Genomic DNA, 16,587 nt, shown 5'->3' with positions numbered 1-16,587 from the left:
AGAAAGTTTGGTTGAAAATTCGGAAAACCCACAAGTTTGAACGATAACAAAATTAATAGTGTCTTTGGTGTTTCACTTTGAATTTGGGAGGGATTTCATGTTTGGGATTTGATAGAAATCAAAAGAATTAGAGTTTGGAAGATCAAAATAGGTGAAGAGTATATGATGATTTCAATGGGTGACACAAATAGGTGAGGAGCGCTCTTCTTATTTTAATCGTCAAAATAGGGTGAAAAGGGGGAAGAATTAGGCTGATTTAAAACTTGGTGCATTTAATTTAAAACTACTCTTAAGCTAACCCCATTTTACAAAACAATCCTCTTTTCAAAATTGAAGATCTTTTCTACATTAATTCAAAAATTGGTTTAACTATCAAAAAGCCATAGATGAAGACATTTTTGGTTTACCATGCTTCAAACTTTTTGAGCTAAAATCCCTAAATTGCCCTCAAAACTACTAAGCCCAATTTTAGGCTGTGACTATTTTATACTAAGAAAATGGTAGAACATGTTAACATGCCAACTAAAAAATTGTAAATAGAATTTTACATAAGTTATTCATCTAAAAACATAAAAATGCTTTTGCCTATTTTTATAGTTAACAATATCAAAATAAAAGTTTTAGCTTAATTTTGTTTCTTGTTATTTGTGTGCATTTATATTTTTTGGCCATTTTGTTTTAGGTTGCGTTGTTGTTCCATTGTGCTTACATGTTTACTCATTAAATTTTTTATCAATTTATTTCTTAATTATTTTAGTCACTAAACAAAAATATTTTTATATTTACGGAAAAATAATATAATACTATTCTTATTTATTAAATTTTTATCCAAAATAAGAAAGAATATTTCTTTTATATAGACTTAATAAAGAATATTTCTTTTATATAGAGTTAATAGTATGATACCATAAACCTTCAACTACTCATATAATAGACATATCGAAAGGACCAAATGAATTAAAATTTATATCCTTATAAAGCAAATTTTATAATATTGATATATAGATTAGAAGCTATTACAGACTCCTCAACGTTTGGAGTTCGAGTGGAGTAAGGTATGTAATATCTCCTTTCTGAGTATATAGTTAATTTAGGATTGGGGTTTATAGGTAGTTTTCTAAATTTAAAAAAAAAAATCGTTAAAAAAGAGTAAACTTTATGTTCTTTGAAAATACTTATATTAACGAAAATTAGATTTGATAACTCTCCTATAAGCAACTGGATAAAAAGATTCCAATAGATAAATCCATATTTTGCCAGAATTTCCATAGTTATGATATTTCTCCAGATTAGGTATCAACAAAAGTTTTAGTCCTAGGAGGAGTCACTCCAACCGATGCTCATTTTTAACTTTGTCATTCAATGTAATTACATTTATCACCATCAAAACATTTGACATGGATTTATATTTTACACAAACATAATATTCTTCTCGTTTTGTTCATTATTATATTGTTTCTTAATACGACATTAAATTATCTTTTAAATTTATATTCGAATCAATATGATAGATACCAATATTAATGCTTTACTTAGTATGAAAATAATTTGAATTTTTTCCTAATAACACATTACATTATAACAAATAAAGCTTTCTCAATATTTATTTCTTAATATTAATAGAAATTATTATATTCTAAATAAATTGATTATTTTAGTTTTTCTCAATATATTTTTTTCGAAATTGGATACATTTTAAGTCTATACAATATTTTTTTTTTGAATTTCTCCTCAAATTGAGAGTAAACCTCAAGAAACATGAGGATTCAAATACTACATTAATATAATCATATTCTTCCTAATAAATTATAGGAAGATTGAAATATATATAATACGAATGTTGGTACGAAAGCTATAATTTTATTTTGTCAATAGTATTGTTTAATTTGAAATTTTTAGATTTTATTGGTATTTATATTTTATATTCAAATTAAGAAATAAATGATATTTTAATGCTTTATTAAGAAAAAATGTAAAAGAAACTTTGCTGAATACTGCTTTATTTGGGCTATACAACTATCTATAATTTATATTTGTCTTAGAATTAATATGACATGAGGAAATAACTAAACTACGATTGCTTGAAAAGGACATGAAAGATTAATGTATGTAAGAAGTAAGTAATTTAATTTGTTGATTATTGGTGAATCAGTATTGTTTTTTGGATAAAAAAATTCATGATCAAACTGATTCTAAAAGATAAGATATACAAATGCAAAAGAAATCATAATATTCCCAGATTAATTTGCCTTCAAAAGCGCTCTTTTACTATAAAGTACAAAGTCCCTGATCAATTCAACCCTATAAATATGGATTTTATTTAACCTTCACTTTGCACAATAAAATATAACGAAAAAAAACACAAGTAAAAATAAACTAGAGACAATATTGTGTGTTGTGGTCATGGTTGCGAAGAAAATGATGGCAATAAACTTGATGGTGTTGATGATGATGGCTATGGTAGTAAATGAAGTGCGAGCTAGTGAAAATTTAGATGTCGAGCGTGGTGTAAAAGAAGGGATAGGCTCCTGTGCTAAAGAGTGTGCACTTAAATGCCTTCCTCAAATCAATCCTCGACGTATTGTAATTTGCACGGCTCTTTGCATAATAGCATGCAAACTTAATCCCCCACCTGCCATCTTCAATTGTACCACTGACTGTTCAACTTCCATAATCAAAACCGACGACCCCACTGGTATATATATTATTTTGTATAAATACAATAAAATCTCCAATATAACATTTTAATGGCTTTTCAATTGTTTTTTTATTGCAGAGGCAAGAAAAATAGATAGCATCGTCGGTTCTTGCTACGAGACTTGCAAGAATAACAATTAGTAGGCCTGGAGATCTTGTGTTTATTAATGTTATTTACTCTCGGCTCATTTTAGGATTTAAATGGTTAAAAATATATATTAAGTATTACTATTTTGCTTTTGTAACTATCAAGCAATTTGAATAAAAAAATATTTTCATTTTAAGCTTTTAGTATATTTGTTTCATATCTTGTGGCATATATTTTGGGATTAATTGTATCTCTTAGTTTTCTTTTAATCATTTTTCTTAACTTGGCTAAAGCTAAATAATTTGAACAATAAAATTATTGAGTGATTGAAGAAAAAAAAATTAAGTTTAAGGTTATTCGAGGGAAAATGAAAATTTACTCATTTTTTACGCTAGTATAAATCATTGAAGCTATTATAAACTCCTTGACATTGGGAGTTTGAGTGGACTAAAGTGTGTAATATCCCCTTCTTAGTTTAGGATTGGGGTTTATAGGTAGTTTTTTAAATTTAAAAAAAAATCGTTAAAAAAGAGAAAATTTTATGCTATTTGAAAATACTTATGGTATTAATAATTAAAATCTTTTAAATTGACCATGATGCTGCACTCGAGAAGATCAATAAATTAAAATTAGATTTGATAACTCTCCTATAAGCAAGTGGATAGGAAGATTCCAACCAATAAATTCATGGTTTGTCAGAATTTCCATAATTATGATATTTCTCCGAATTAGATACCAACAAAAGTTTTAGTCCTAGGAGGAGCCACTCCAACCCATACACATTTTTAACTTCGTCATAACTGCATTTATCACCATCGAAACATTTGACATGGGTTATATTTTACACAAATATAATATTCTTCTTGTTTTGCTCATTATTATAATGTTTCTTGACACAATTTTAATTTTTTTAAATTTATATTCGAATCAATATAATAGATACCAATATTAATGCTTTACTTAGGATGAAAAGAATGTGGATCCTTTTCCTAATAACACATTATGTATTACAAACAATCCCTTATCAATATTTATTTCTTAATATCAATAGAAATTATTATATTCTAAATAAATTGATTATTTTAGTTTTTCTTAATACATTTTTTTTCTAAATTGGATCCATTGATTAATGTTACATTTCCATTTTACGTCTATACAACATTTTTCTAAATTTCTCCTCAATTAAAGAGTGAACTTAAAGAAACACGAGGATTCAAATACTATATTAGTGTAATCGTAATGTTGGTACGAAAGCTGTAATTTTATTTTGTTGATAGTATTGTTTGATTTGAATTTTTTTATTATATTAGTATTTATATTTTATATTCAATTTAAGAAATAAATGATATTTTAATGCTTTATGAAGAAAAAATATGTAAAAAGAAACTATGTTGAATACTGCTTTATTTGGGTTATACAACTATCTATAATTTATATTTGTCTTAGAATTAATATGACATGAGGAAATAATTAAACTACGACCGCTTGAATTGAATTAGAGACTTATTTTGACTGACTTATAAGCTTTACTTTGACTGATTATTGATATTTTAACGGATAAATTGTTGATCAGATTTATTTCAAATAAGAGACTTATTTTCCAAGAAGCTGATCAAGATTTACTTCAAGTGAGATTGAATTTGTTGAATGTTACATACCTATCATAGTTCGACTTCGAATAAAATTGTACAAAGCTTATTTAAAGGTTACCATACAGGAACAACAGGGGTTTTCTTTTGGAGTGTTCTCTTATTGAGTATTTCACTATCTTGTACTAAGTATTTTGGCACATTTTTCTTAGGCATTCTTTGTGGAGTTTTTTTTATTGTATTGTGGGGTTTTGGGAGAATGATTATAATAATTAGGTGCAAGTGGTGTGAGGGTAGATTGGGCTTAAATAAAGATTTCTATTGAGTTAACCGATGAATAAAATCATTCTATGAACGAGGCACCACAAACATAGGAGTGGTGAATCTAAATTATGGAAGCTATTAAAAACTCCTTGACATTGTGGGGTCGAATAGATTTAGGTGTGTAATATATTCTCATTGGCATATACTTAGCTTGGGGTTTATTGACAATTTTGTAATTGTCAAAAAATTCCTCAATAACGATTAAATTTTATGTTTTTTGAAAAGATTCATGGTACAGACAATCAAATCATTCAAATAGACCATGAATCCTCTCGAGAGAATATAAACAAACAAAAATCAAATTTAATATATCTCTTATAAGTAAGTAGATAACAAGATCTCAAAGGATAACTCGATGTTTTTCCAAAATTTCCCTAGTTAGTTATGATATTGCCCTGAATTAGGTACCAAATCAAAATTTAAGTCCTTGCACATTTTGAACTTTGTCATTGAATGATCACCATCGATATGTTGGACACTATTATATTCTTCTTCATTTTTGCTCATTATTGTATTTTCTTAATAAAGAATTAAATTATCTTTTATTTTTAAATTTGAATCAAAATAATAGATACCAACATTAATGCACTACTTAGAATGGAAAGAAGGTTTTTTTCTATATTTTATAATCATTTTAAGAAATAAATGATATTTTAGTGCTTTATTAAGACAAAATATGTGAAAGAAAATTATGTTGAACGTTGCTTTTTTTAGGTTATACTAGTATATAGTATTTTTTAATATTGCTTTATTTAGATTATCCTGCCTTTCAAAACACTCTTTTCCTATGAAAAAACAAAGTGCTTTATCAGCTCAACCCTATAATTACAGATTTTATTCAACCCTTCACTTCACACAAGAAAACATAAGGAAACATCATACGCAAAAATAAACAAGAAACAGTAATGTGCTTTGTAGTCATGGCTGCAGAGAAAATAATGGCGATAAGCTTCATGGTGTTGATGGTTATGGCTCTGCTAGCAACTCAAGTGCGAGCGGTTGAAGAATCAAATATTGATGGTGATGTAAAAGGAAGGTTATACTCATGTATTGTAGAGTGTGAACTTAATTGTCGTCCTGAAACCAGTACTTCACGCTTTGCAGCTTGCATGGCTCTTTGCATGATAGGATGCGAACATTCCCCACTTCTTGCCTTCGATTATACCACTGGATGTGCAAACTCCATAATCAAAGCTTACAATCCCACTGGTATATTTTTTAGTTCATATAAATACAATAAAATCTTTATCTAAGAAATATTCCATTGTTTGCTCCATATAACATTTTTAGTGGGGTTTCATTTGTTTTGATGCTGCAGATGCTGGAAAAGTTGGTAGCATTATCAGTTCTTGCTACAAGACTTGCAATAATAACAACTAACAGGACTGGAGCTCTTGTAACTAACAATGTTTTTTTACTCTCTACTCCTCGTTTTAGGATTTAAATGTAAGAACCGTAAAAATAAATTTAAAATAAAGTTTAATAAATCCGGATTTATCATGTAAAATTATCAAGAATAAATTAAGAACAAAATTAAATGAGGAAGCGTAAAAACCATTAGAAAGTAGCTGCTCTCTCTTTTCTAAAGATGAAATATTAGAAAAGTTACATTAGTATAATTTGTAGATCATAACATTAATATATAACTTTTACACGTTAAGTCTAACTTCTAATCAGCCCATCATTAAATAGAAATTGGTTATTATTATATACATATTTGACCCATACTTTATTTAATAACTAAAATCCAATAAATTTTAACTAAATTATATTACTTTTAATTACTCTTATTATAAATGTGATGTCAATATTTTCCAACAATCTCTCACTTTGACCACATATATATACCAATTACCTTATAATTATATATATGTCATTATATAACCTTATGAGTTCAAATCCTTGCTATCATATTCAAAAGAATTTTTCAAATTTTAATTTTAATTTTAATTATTGCTTCAAATATTCAATTATTTTTCTACTAACTAACAAATACTTACGAAGTTTCAGAAAATGAAAACTAAAAATAAAATCCATACCATAATAAACAATTACTAAAAGAGTCCTAAAATTTTCTAAATTGGATAAACAGAGCAACTAAAAGTTAACTTAAGATGATATGATCATATATTAAAAATCCTCCGAGAGGGTTGCTATTAGGATTTGGGTGGCACTGCAAGGCTGCTCAGAACGATGCTGCATCGATGATAAAGTCCAGGAACCTGGTTGGGAATGAGGCTGCGTACGATCACATTGAAGGACTTGTCGGATCTAGGAAAAGAAACAGTGGAAGTTGTTCGGAATGAGACTGCACCATTGCTTGTTCATCATAAGGCCACATCTCGCTTATATCTGAAAGACTTGATTGATCTAGGAAAATAATTAGTAGTTCTTGTTCCTCATCCTGACCTTGTTCAGCACAAGCCTGTCCGGGAAGATCGATAGACGAGGCCGTTTTGCAATCTGATCGCGGTTTTCCTTGGTGCTTAAGTTCCGTTTTCATCAATTCCAGTTCTTTCGTTGTTATTCACTTTGATATACTTGTCGATTGATTCAGGTTCCATTGGCTCAACAACATCACCATCTTCCAACTTGGTGATCGAAACTTGTTCGCTATCATCTCCGATCTCGACCTGTTTAAGCTTGTTTTCGATCACCTTCAACAGAAGCGTACTCTTAATAACTTTTGAATATCTGGATTCGGAATCAAGTCGAATTCTTGTAATTTGGCTTCAAACTCTGCACCATATTGCCTTATAATTGACTTGAATTGGTTCAAGTGTTGTTCAATAGTAGCTTTGCTGAATGAATCATCGGTTTTTAAATCAACCCATTCACCCATATCCTGTTTGTTTGATTCAACAAACTCCATGTAAAAAATCTAAGTACAAATATGTAATCTAATACTGGTTTTACCCTAAGCTTTCACTTGGACCCTGTTCAAGCTTATAGATAATATATTAGAACAGTGTAATTAAACTTCGTGAAGGCTTAAGAGTTCTAAGTTACTTTATATGTTAATCTATATGAAAAATTATACTACTCACCCTACCTTTCTCTAATATATATATTTTTACATTTTAAATTTAATAAAATTCACGAAAAAATAAATTTATTTACATTATTTGTCAAATCATCTCAAAATGAATAGAAAAATTAATCTCTGTCAACTTTATTAATCACAATATAATTTCTATTTTAATCCAAATTCAATATATATATATATAAAATTGACATTTATTTACAATATCATATATATTTAGGTACGAATATACAAATACTAACTTCCAAAAAATTTAAAAATAAAAAAGTTATGTGCGACACCGACACCAACCCGGACTTGGAAACAACACTATTGCCTACAAAACATAAAGGGAGAAGAGGAGTGAAATGTAAGCATTATTTGTTTTGTTGATATAATTCAGCTATTGCGAATAAGAGGGGTCTTTTGGTGGGATGATTCCAAGCCACAAACTTCATTTTCCAACATGTTCTTTTCATTGGCTTGTCCCCATATCACTGTGTAGAATCCCACTAAAATGATTGTTGATCCAATCACACTGCATTCAAACAACTCATTTTTCAACATATCACACCCGAATTCAAATAAGATAGATGGAGTTGAACCAGAGTATGAGATACCTGCCAAGAAAAAGAGACTCGCCAAGAAATATGACAGTGAGGGCGACTGCAACAGCAATCCCTAAGGGCTTGAACATGGAAACATACACAGGTCCCTTCTTTTCTAAGCACCATGTATGAATTGAAATCCTGTACAAACTTCCAAATAGTGCCTGCAAAACAAAATGTTGGTTCTAAATAACATTTGTGAAACTATGTTACTTGAATTTGAACGTTAGTTTTGGAGAAGATATGTATTTGATATGATTATATTAGTTGAGAGGGGCTGACTTCTGGGGAAGCCTTTGAAATGTCATCCACTGAATATGATTAAATCTCCAACAACGGTCAGTATTATTACCGGGTCGTGTGTGGGTTTTGTCTCCCACTTTTTCCGAGAGCCAGCTTGCCATGAGCAACCGGTTTCACAGAGGGAAGTGCCTCGAGGAATCAGGCCACACGTGGGCACACTCAAGTAGTACCATATCTCTTTTTGTTAGAATTAAGTGACCCAAATTCTTATTTAAATAAAATACGATAGAAAATAAAATAAAAGTAAAATCCATATAGAGCTAGACTTCTTTTATTTTATTTTAGAATAAGGTTTTAAACCTTATTAAACTCCATCTATTTTATATTGATTAGGATAAGGTGTTTCAATCCTACTAGAATATGGCTTTGCAAGCCTATAAATAGACACGATCTATTCCTCTTGTATTTGAGTAAAAATTTTTCGACATAGTGAATTTTCTTCTCCTCGCCTGTGGTTTTTTTCCGAAAGGGTTTCACGTAAAATTTATGTGTTCTTTATTTTATTTATTTTATTCTATTTTATTTTTCACAAATTTTGGTATCGAGCTTAGGGTTATTCATCTCGATCACGGTAATGGCGTCTTTGAAGTATGAAATTCATTGTTGGACCGCAACACAGATTTGCGTTGTGGCAAATTAAGATGCAAGCGTTCTTGCACAGATGGATCTAGAGGATGCCCTGCTAGGATAGATAAGATGCCTTCGACATTAACAGATGAAGAGAAGAAGCGTAAGGATCGAAAGGCATTAACACAATTACATCGCATTTGTCCAACGAAATTTTGCAGGATGTGATGAAAGAGAAAACCGCCACGCATTATGGAAGAGGCTAGAACAAATATGTATGTCGAAAACTCTAACAAGCAAGTTGCATATGAAGCGGCGTCTTTATGCTCATCGTTTGGAGGAAGGTGCGTCGTACACGAACACTTAATGATGTTTAAAGAAATTCTCTCAAACTTGGAGGCCATGGAGGTTCAAGATGATAAGGAAGATCTAGGGTTGATTCTACTTTGTTCGTTGCCCGTCTTATTCAACCTTTAGAGACACGATTTTATATAGCCGCGAGTCTCTCACAGTTGATGAGGTTTATGATTCTTTAACCTCGTATGATAAGATGAAGCATCTTGTGGTTAAACCCAACTCTCGGGAGAGGTCTCATTGTTCGTGGGAGACAAGACCGGAATGTTGATGATGATCGTGGTAGAACACAGAACGGAATCCTCGTGGTAAATCTAAGGGTAGATCGAAATCTTCAAACAGAGGTAAAACTTGCAACTTCGCAAGAAGAAAGGGCACATTAAATCTGAGTGCTATAAGCTACAAAATAAGATTAAAAGGGAGGTGCGAATCAAAAGGAAAACAAAGAAAATTCCGGTGAAGCCGATGTTGTAGAAGACTACAATGATGGTGAACTTCTAGTTGCTTCATCAATGATTCTAAAGTAAGCGAGAGTGGATACTTGATTCAGTCTGCACCTTCCACATGAGTCCCAATCGGGATTGGTTTACAACTTATGAAACAAAGATTCGAAGGTGTTGTTTTGATGGGAAATAATGCTTCATGTAAAATCGCAGTGTTGGAACAATTAAAGTTAAGATGTTTGATGGAGTTGTCGAACACTTAGTGACGTGCGGCATGTTCCGAATTGAAAAGAAATTTAATTTCGTTGAGTACTCTTGATTCAAAAGGGTACAGATACACGGTGAAAGTGGGGTTTTAAAGATTTCAAAGGGTCCTTGTTGTGATGAAAGGGCAAAGAAAGATTGCCAAGTTATATGTTTTGAGGTGGTCTCTATCATATGGTGATGCAATTGCGCTTCCTCTTCCTTGTCGATGATGATATTACTAAACTTTGGCATATGCGCCTAGGGCATATGAGTGAGAATGGCATGGCGTAATTAAGCAAAGAGGACTTCTTAATGGGCAAGGAATTTGCAAAATGAATTTCGTGAGCACCTGTGTTTTGGGAAGCAAAAGAGAGTTCGATTCACTAGAGGAATCCATAACACGAAGGAAACGTTGGAGTATATCCATTCGATCGTGGGGGTCGCCCAGAGTGCCTTCGAGAGGTGGAGCTAATTATATGCTAACCTTTATTGATGATTTTTCCGAAAAGTTTGGGCGTTCTTCCGAAGGTAAAAGCGATGTGTTTTCCACATTTAAGTCTTGGAAAATTATGATTGAAAAGCAGACGGAAAAGCAGATAAAATACCTCCGCATGCACAATGGCTTAGAGTTACGCTCGATGAGTTTAATAGATTGTGCAAGTCGGAAGGATCATGAGACACTTGACGATTCGTCATACTCCACAAAGAAAGCGGCGTTGCAGAAGCGAATGAACGAGCGATCATGGAGAAGGTTCGATGTATGTTGTCAAATGCCAACTTACCAAGTCATTTTGGGCGTAGCGACCTCTCATGCATGTTTTTGATCAACCGATCTCCATCCGCTGCCATTGAGAAAAAGACTCCACAAGAGGTATGGTCCGTAATCCCGCTAATTATTCGATTTAAAGATTTTTGGGTGTCCTGCGATGCTCATGTTGATAATGGAAAATTGGAACCGAGATCCATTAAATGCGTTTTCTTGGTTATAAAGTGGTGTAAAAGGCTATAAGTTATGGTGTCCTGAAAATAGAAAAGTTGTGATTAGCAGAGATGTTGTTTTTGATGAAACTGCTATGCTACCTAACTTATCTATTAAAGACTCTTCCAATAAAGAAAACCAAAAGCAGGTGGAGCATCAGATTAATCCAGAATCAACTCCTCAAGCCAGTACAAAAATTGAGAATAGAGTTGCTTCTTCACCGCAATACTCTATCGCCAAAAACAGGACAAGAAGAGAAATTAAACCTCCAAAGAAGTATGCCGAGGTTGATCTAGTTGCTTATGCTTTAAATGTGGTGAAGATATAGATGCGAATCAAGAGCCATTTAATTATTCGAGGCGATTAGTTGTGAAGACTCGTAAAAGTGGATGTTTGCTATGCAAGAGGAGATGGAATCACTCCACAAAAGCAGAACATGGGATCTTGTAAAACTTCCTAAAGGTAAAAAGGTTGTTCGTTGTAAATGGGTGTTTAAAAGAAAGAAGGGACTCTGGAGTTGAAGAACCGGATATAAAGCAAGGCTTGTTGCAAAGGGTTACGATCAAATTTCGAGTGGACTTCATGATGTGTTCTCTCCGGTTGTTAAGCATAGTTCGATTCGAGCTTTGCTTGGTATTGTGGCCATGCATGATTTGGAGCTTGAGCGGTTAGATGTAAAAGCGCATTTTGCATGGAGAACTTGAGGAAGATATTTACATGCAACAACCGAGGGTTTTATAGTCTCGAAAAAGAGGACTATGTTTGCTTGTCAAAAAGTCCCTTTACGGTTTGAAACAATCACCAAGACAGTGGTATAAGAGGTTTGATTCCTTTATGACTTCTCATGATTTCAAAAGAAGTAGTTTTGACAGTTGTGTCTACTTTAAGAAAAATGTTGATGGTTCTTTTGTGTATCTACTTCTTTATGTTGATGACATGTTGATAGCAAAGAAAAGATAAAGAGAGATAAGAAAGGTTAAAGCCCAACTAAGTGAAGAATTTGAGATGAAAGATTTAGGACCAAAGAAAGAAGATACTTGGTATGGAGATTCTCGAGATAGAAAAGCAAGTAAATTGTACCTAAGTCGGAAGGGTACATTGAGAAAGTTCTTTCGAGTTCAATATGCAGAGTGCTAAGCTTCGTTAGTACTCCTTTAGCGATTCCATTTCGGACTTTCATCGGCCTTATCTCCTCAATCGATAATGAGATTGAGTACGTGTCACATGTTCCATACTCTAGTGCGAGAGGATCTCTCATGTATGCTATGGTTTGTTCACGCCCGATTTATCATATGCGATCGGTGCGGTTAGCGATACATGGCGAATCACGGTAAAGAACACCGGAAAGCGCTTCGATGGATTTTAAGATACTTACGAGGCACTACTAATGTTTGCTTACGTTTGGAAGAACTAAAGATGGAGTTATAGGGTATGTTGATGCTTGATTTTCTTTGGAGACCTTGATAGAAGAAGATCTCTCATGAGTTACGTCTTTACAATCGGAGGTTGTGCAATTAGTTGGAAAGCCACTTTGCAAACTACATCGCTTTGTCTACCACCGTTCGAGTACATGGCGATTCATCGAGGCTTGTAAAGAAGCTATTTGGTTGAAGGACTATTTAGTGAACTCAATGAAGACCTTCAAATCAAAGACAAGATTTTGTGACAACAGAGTGCCATCTTTCTTACAAAAGATCAAATGTTTCATGAGAGAACAAAACACATTGATATTCGGTATCATTTTGTTCGTGATATTATTGCCCGTGGTGATATTGTTGTGAGCAAAATTAGCACTCATGAAAATCCTGCAGATATGATGACTAAGTCACTTCCTATAACCAAGTTTGAGCATTGCTTAGACTTGGTTGGTGTTCATTGTTGAAGTTAAACCCTTAAGGGTTTTTTGGAAGAGGTGAAGAACTTGTTTATTGAAAGTTCGCGATGAAGAACTTGTTCATTGAGAATTTGTGTCAAGGTGGAGATTGTTAGAATTAAGTGACCCAAATTCTTATTTAAATAAAATACGATAGAAAATAAAATAAAAGTAAAATCCATATAGAGCTAGACTTCTTTTATTTTATTTTAGAATAAGGTTTTAAACCTTATTAAACTCCATCTATTTTATATTGATTAGGATAAGGTGTTTCAATCCTCTTAGAATATGGCTTTGCAAGTTTATAAATAGACACGATCTATTCCTCTTGTATTTGAGTAAAATTTTTCGACATAGTGAATTTTCTTCTCTCGCCTGTGGTTTTTTTTCGAAAGGGTTTCCACGTAAAATTTATGTGTTCTTTATTTTTATTTATTTTATTCTATTTTATTTTTCACACTTTTAAGTGATGAACTATATACCATAGGTTAGGGATTCAAACCCCACCAAGGGTGAGACAATTACATCCCCTTAGTGGGTGGCCGTGCGCTCACAAACAGTCTGATTCCTCAAGACACTCCCCTTACGTGAATCCAGGCGGTGGCAGGAGACAACCCCGGCACAACCTGTGAACCATATCCACCATTGTTGGGGGCCTGATCAGCTTTCTGGCGGCCAACATTTTAAATCTTCTCTCAAAGGATTCGGCCCGCTAAACAGTATTCAATCTCTCTAAATATTTCTCCTGAGGGTCCGTGTCATATTCCTAAACTGTTTTATCACTTAACAAACTTATTAACATCATTTAAGGGTCAATAACAGCAAAAACATGATTGATGGTTTTAATGGTCTGTGCTTTACCGAGCATAAAATGGCAGCTACTTCTTCATTAGACTTCAATCTCCATGCAGTTGGATTTCTTTCCAAAATTACAGAGAAAACCAAAGATTGGATAGCTATAAAGAACGTAAAGAAGAAGACAATCGTCATTTTATCTGTATATTCCTTAACAGTGGCTGCCTGAAAAAACATGAAAATCATGTCAATTTCTCAACCTTGATAATATATGTACATACATGATCACAAGCATGTTACAAACAACCTTGTTAATATATGTTATCCAGATTCTTCATTTACAGACATAACTATCTCCAAATACAAGAAAAAATAACGTTTTATCTACAACTTTCGGACACATACTTGTATCAAACACTCAGTTTCAAGTCGAAGCATACGTCGCGAGTATCTAACTCATATTCCAACATGACTATGCGAGTATTATCCTCAAAATACATAGAAAAACTTACCTGAAGAACATTCCATGTTGCAGATGAAAGGCAAACCAATAAAAGAAGAAAGCCTCCAATAATCCACTTAGATTGCTCTGAAAGGCCTCCAATAATCCACTTAGATTGCTTTGAATCAAAAGGGTGATGAAGAAAATCTGAAGGAGATGAAGACATTAAAACTGGAGGACCCTTATAGAGAGTCACTACGAATGCTCCTGTTACAGCTACAATGGCACCCAACAATTTAGCTTGACTGCTTGATTTTCTCATTTCTAACTTTTCCATCCTATATAAATAAATCCCAAACCATCATCAAACACTTATCAAGCATAAAAATGAAATAAATTCTTAATAAAGTCAAATCATATCACATATACATTTTTTTTCATGAAATACCCATATTCGATACAACATGGATACGAGGATGTGATCTGTAAAAACTTCGTATATATGAAAATCTTGGGGGAAAAATAATCTGGGTTTGGTCTCACATTCAAGTCCGAGTAATGTAGTTACTAAATATTGGAATTTTAATGAAGAAATTAACTTAGAACATTGTTCATGGTACCTAAATATGACTGCAAGCAGGAAAGTGAAAATGGGGATAAGGTTTACTAAAGCTGATGAGAGAGTAGGGGAGCTAAATTTGACTCCAGTAAGAAATATAATCTGTCCTGAGCTTCTGAAAATTAATGAACAAATATGTCAGCTGTCACAAATTTATTCCTCAAAAATAGGAAACAAAATTCCTAAAGAAATTAAAAAATAATAATAGTTATATGAAATTAAACCCTATCAAGCCTAAGAGGAAGAATCTCCAAAGCAGTGAGAAAGTCAAAGGAGCTTGCTTATCTCTGCAGGGGAAAAAAACCACAAAAACCATAAAAATCTCTTTAAAAAAACATCAAAGTATATTAAACTGTAGATTCAATACCTGCAAAAGATGAAGTATGGAAGAAGGATCAAAGTACCCAAAGCATTGAAATAAGTAACTGAAACAACGTTGCTCATTCCTTTACTCAAAGCTGCTTTACTTATCACTGATATACCCACATCTGTGCATTCCACTGTAATCATTGCCATAAAAGGGAGTGCATTCCATAGGTAAGAACTTAACCCCATATTTTGGCTAATTGCAAAACCTGCAAATGCAGAGAAATATGTGGAGATGTTTGGTTTTTCAACAAAGGAAAACTTGATTTTATATGTATTATATATGTATTGTCCCTATCTTGAAAGCAACAACTTAGCTGCAATTTGTTTACAAGCAGTAGTGTGTTTCAAAATTAATATCACCCCAAAAGACAAGCCTCACCATTATTTTTATCAGCCACTTGCATTATACAATAACCTACAACATTTAATGGACTAGATAATTTCCTCTCATATCCACCTTGATTTTAAAACTTTAATTTTATGATTGAACTCTTTATTTTTATCATTTTTTCTTTATAATTACAGTTTTTACTTAATTTTATATTTAAGCAAATTTATAATATATATTTAAATATATAATTAAGCTAAAATGGCAATTTCAAAGAGAAAAGGAATTCATATTAAAGTGGACCAATGAAAGTCAAGAGGCACTAAAAGTGACATGGCATGGGGACATGTCTCAAATACAAGCACCAATTGAATTCAAGAATCATGCTCCTTAGGAAATGGAATAATAATCAACCACAAATTTAACACACTTCTTGCTGCAATTTTGTTTTTTAAATCAATCACTGTTTTTAATATTGTTGATAGCCATCATCATAGTACCATACTTATAGCGTAATATGAATATGTGGTAAATCGATATGTCTTCATTAATTTCTTTTAACCATGTCACTTTCTTTAACATTCTATCCTCTAATTTATATTTTTGTCTGCAAAAGAAGAACAAGCAAATAACCTCGAGAATATAATAAAGCATAACTATCAAAATGACTGTCTACGTTTTACATTGACGAAATTAGCCCACTAGCTTTGAGTGAAGCATAACAAAAATATCAAATTCTATAATGACTCCTGTATCAATTCTTTATAGAACAAACTTTAAAAAATTGGAAGATGGAGGAGAATAGATAAACTTTTTTTCTGAATTTTTGGTACATCTTGGTATGTCTTACAAATGAAATTCATCTATTATTTATAAAAGTTATCATGTTAACTATCAAAATGGATAGTCACATCTTTTAACAATATACATAATAATTCAAT

At 32.2% G+C, this 16,587-nt stretch overlaps 3 protein-coding genes across 4 annotated transcripts; 2 read left to right on the top strand and 1 right to left on the bottom strand.

Annotated features, from left to right (window-relative positions):
* The first annotated feature begins 2,335 nt into the window (after positions 1-2,335).
* LOC128295227 (uncharacterized) lies at positions 2,336-2,981 on the top strand. The gene is made up of 2 exons (XM_053030502.1): positions 2,336-2,695; positions 2,777-2,981. Exons 1-2 carry the CDS (start codon positions 2,404-2,406, stop codon positions 2,836-2,838), a joined length of 354 nt encoding a protein of 117 aa, XP_052886462.1. The 5' UTR covers positions 2,336-2,403; the 3' UTR covers positions 2,839-2,981.
* Positions 2,982-5,556: 2,575 nt separating this feature from the next.
* LOC128295215 (uncharacterized) lies at positions 5,557-6,265 on the top strand. Its single transcript, XM_053030487.1, has 2 exons — positions 5,557-5,907; positions 6,017-6,265. The coding sequence occupies exons 1-2, from the start codon at positions 5,604-5,606 to the stop codon at positions 6,076-6,078; spliced, it is 366 nt and encodes a 121-aa protein (XP_052886447.1). The 5' UTR covers positions 5,557-5,603; the 3' UTR covers positions 6,079-6,265.
* Positions 6,266-7,888: 1,623 nt separating this feature from the next.
* LOC108469855 (WAT1-related protein At5g40240-like) lies at positions 7,889-15,733 on the bottom strand. 2 transcript variants are annotated; one of them, XM_017770928.2, is made up of 7 exons: positions 15,317-15,733; positions 15,174-15,236; positions 14,951-15,064; positions 14,401-14,668; positions 13,955-14,113; positions 8,341-8,492; positions 7,889-8,258 (listed from the first exon to the last, which is right to left on the bottom strand). In XM_017770928.2, the coding sequence occupies exons 1-7, from the start codon at positions 15,502-15,504 to the stop codon at positions 8,120-8,122; spliced, it is 1,083 nt and encodes a 360-aa protein (XP_017626417.1). In that variant the 5' UTR covers positions 15,505-15,733; the 3' UTR covers positions 7,889-8,119. The 2 variants fall into 2 exon arrangements, with proteins under 2 accessions (XP_017626417.1, XP_017626435.1); XM_017770946.2 differs by lacking the exons at positions 14,951-15,064; positions 15,174-15,236.
* Positions 15,734-16,587: the final 854 nt, after the last annotated feature.

This window comes from Gossypium arboreum, chromosome 7 (assembly GCF_025698485.1).
Source record: "Gossypium arboreum isolate Shixiya-1 chromosome 7, ASM2569848v2, whole genome shotgun sequence".
In the NCBI taxonomy this organism is placed as follows: domain Eukaryota; kingdom Viridiplantae; phylum Streptophyta; class Magnoliopsida; order Malvales; family Malvaceae; genus Gossypium; species Gossypium arboreum.
This window is presented reverse-complemented; position numbering and strand designations above follow the sequence as displayed.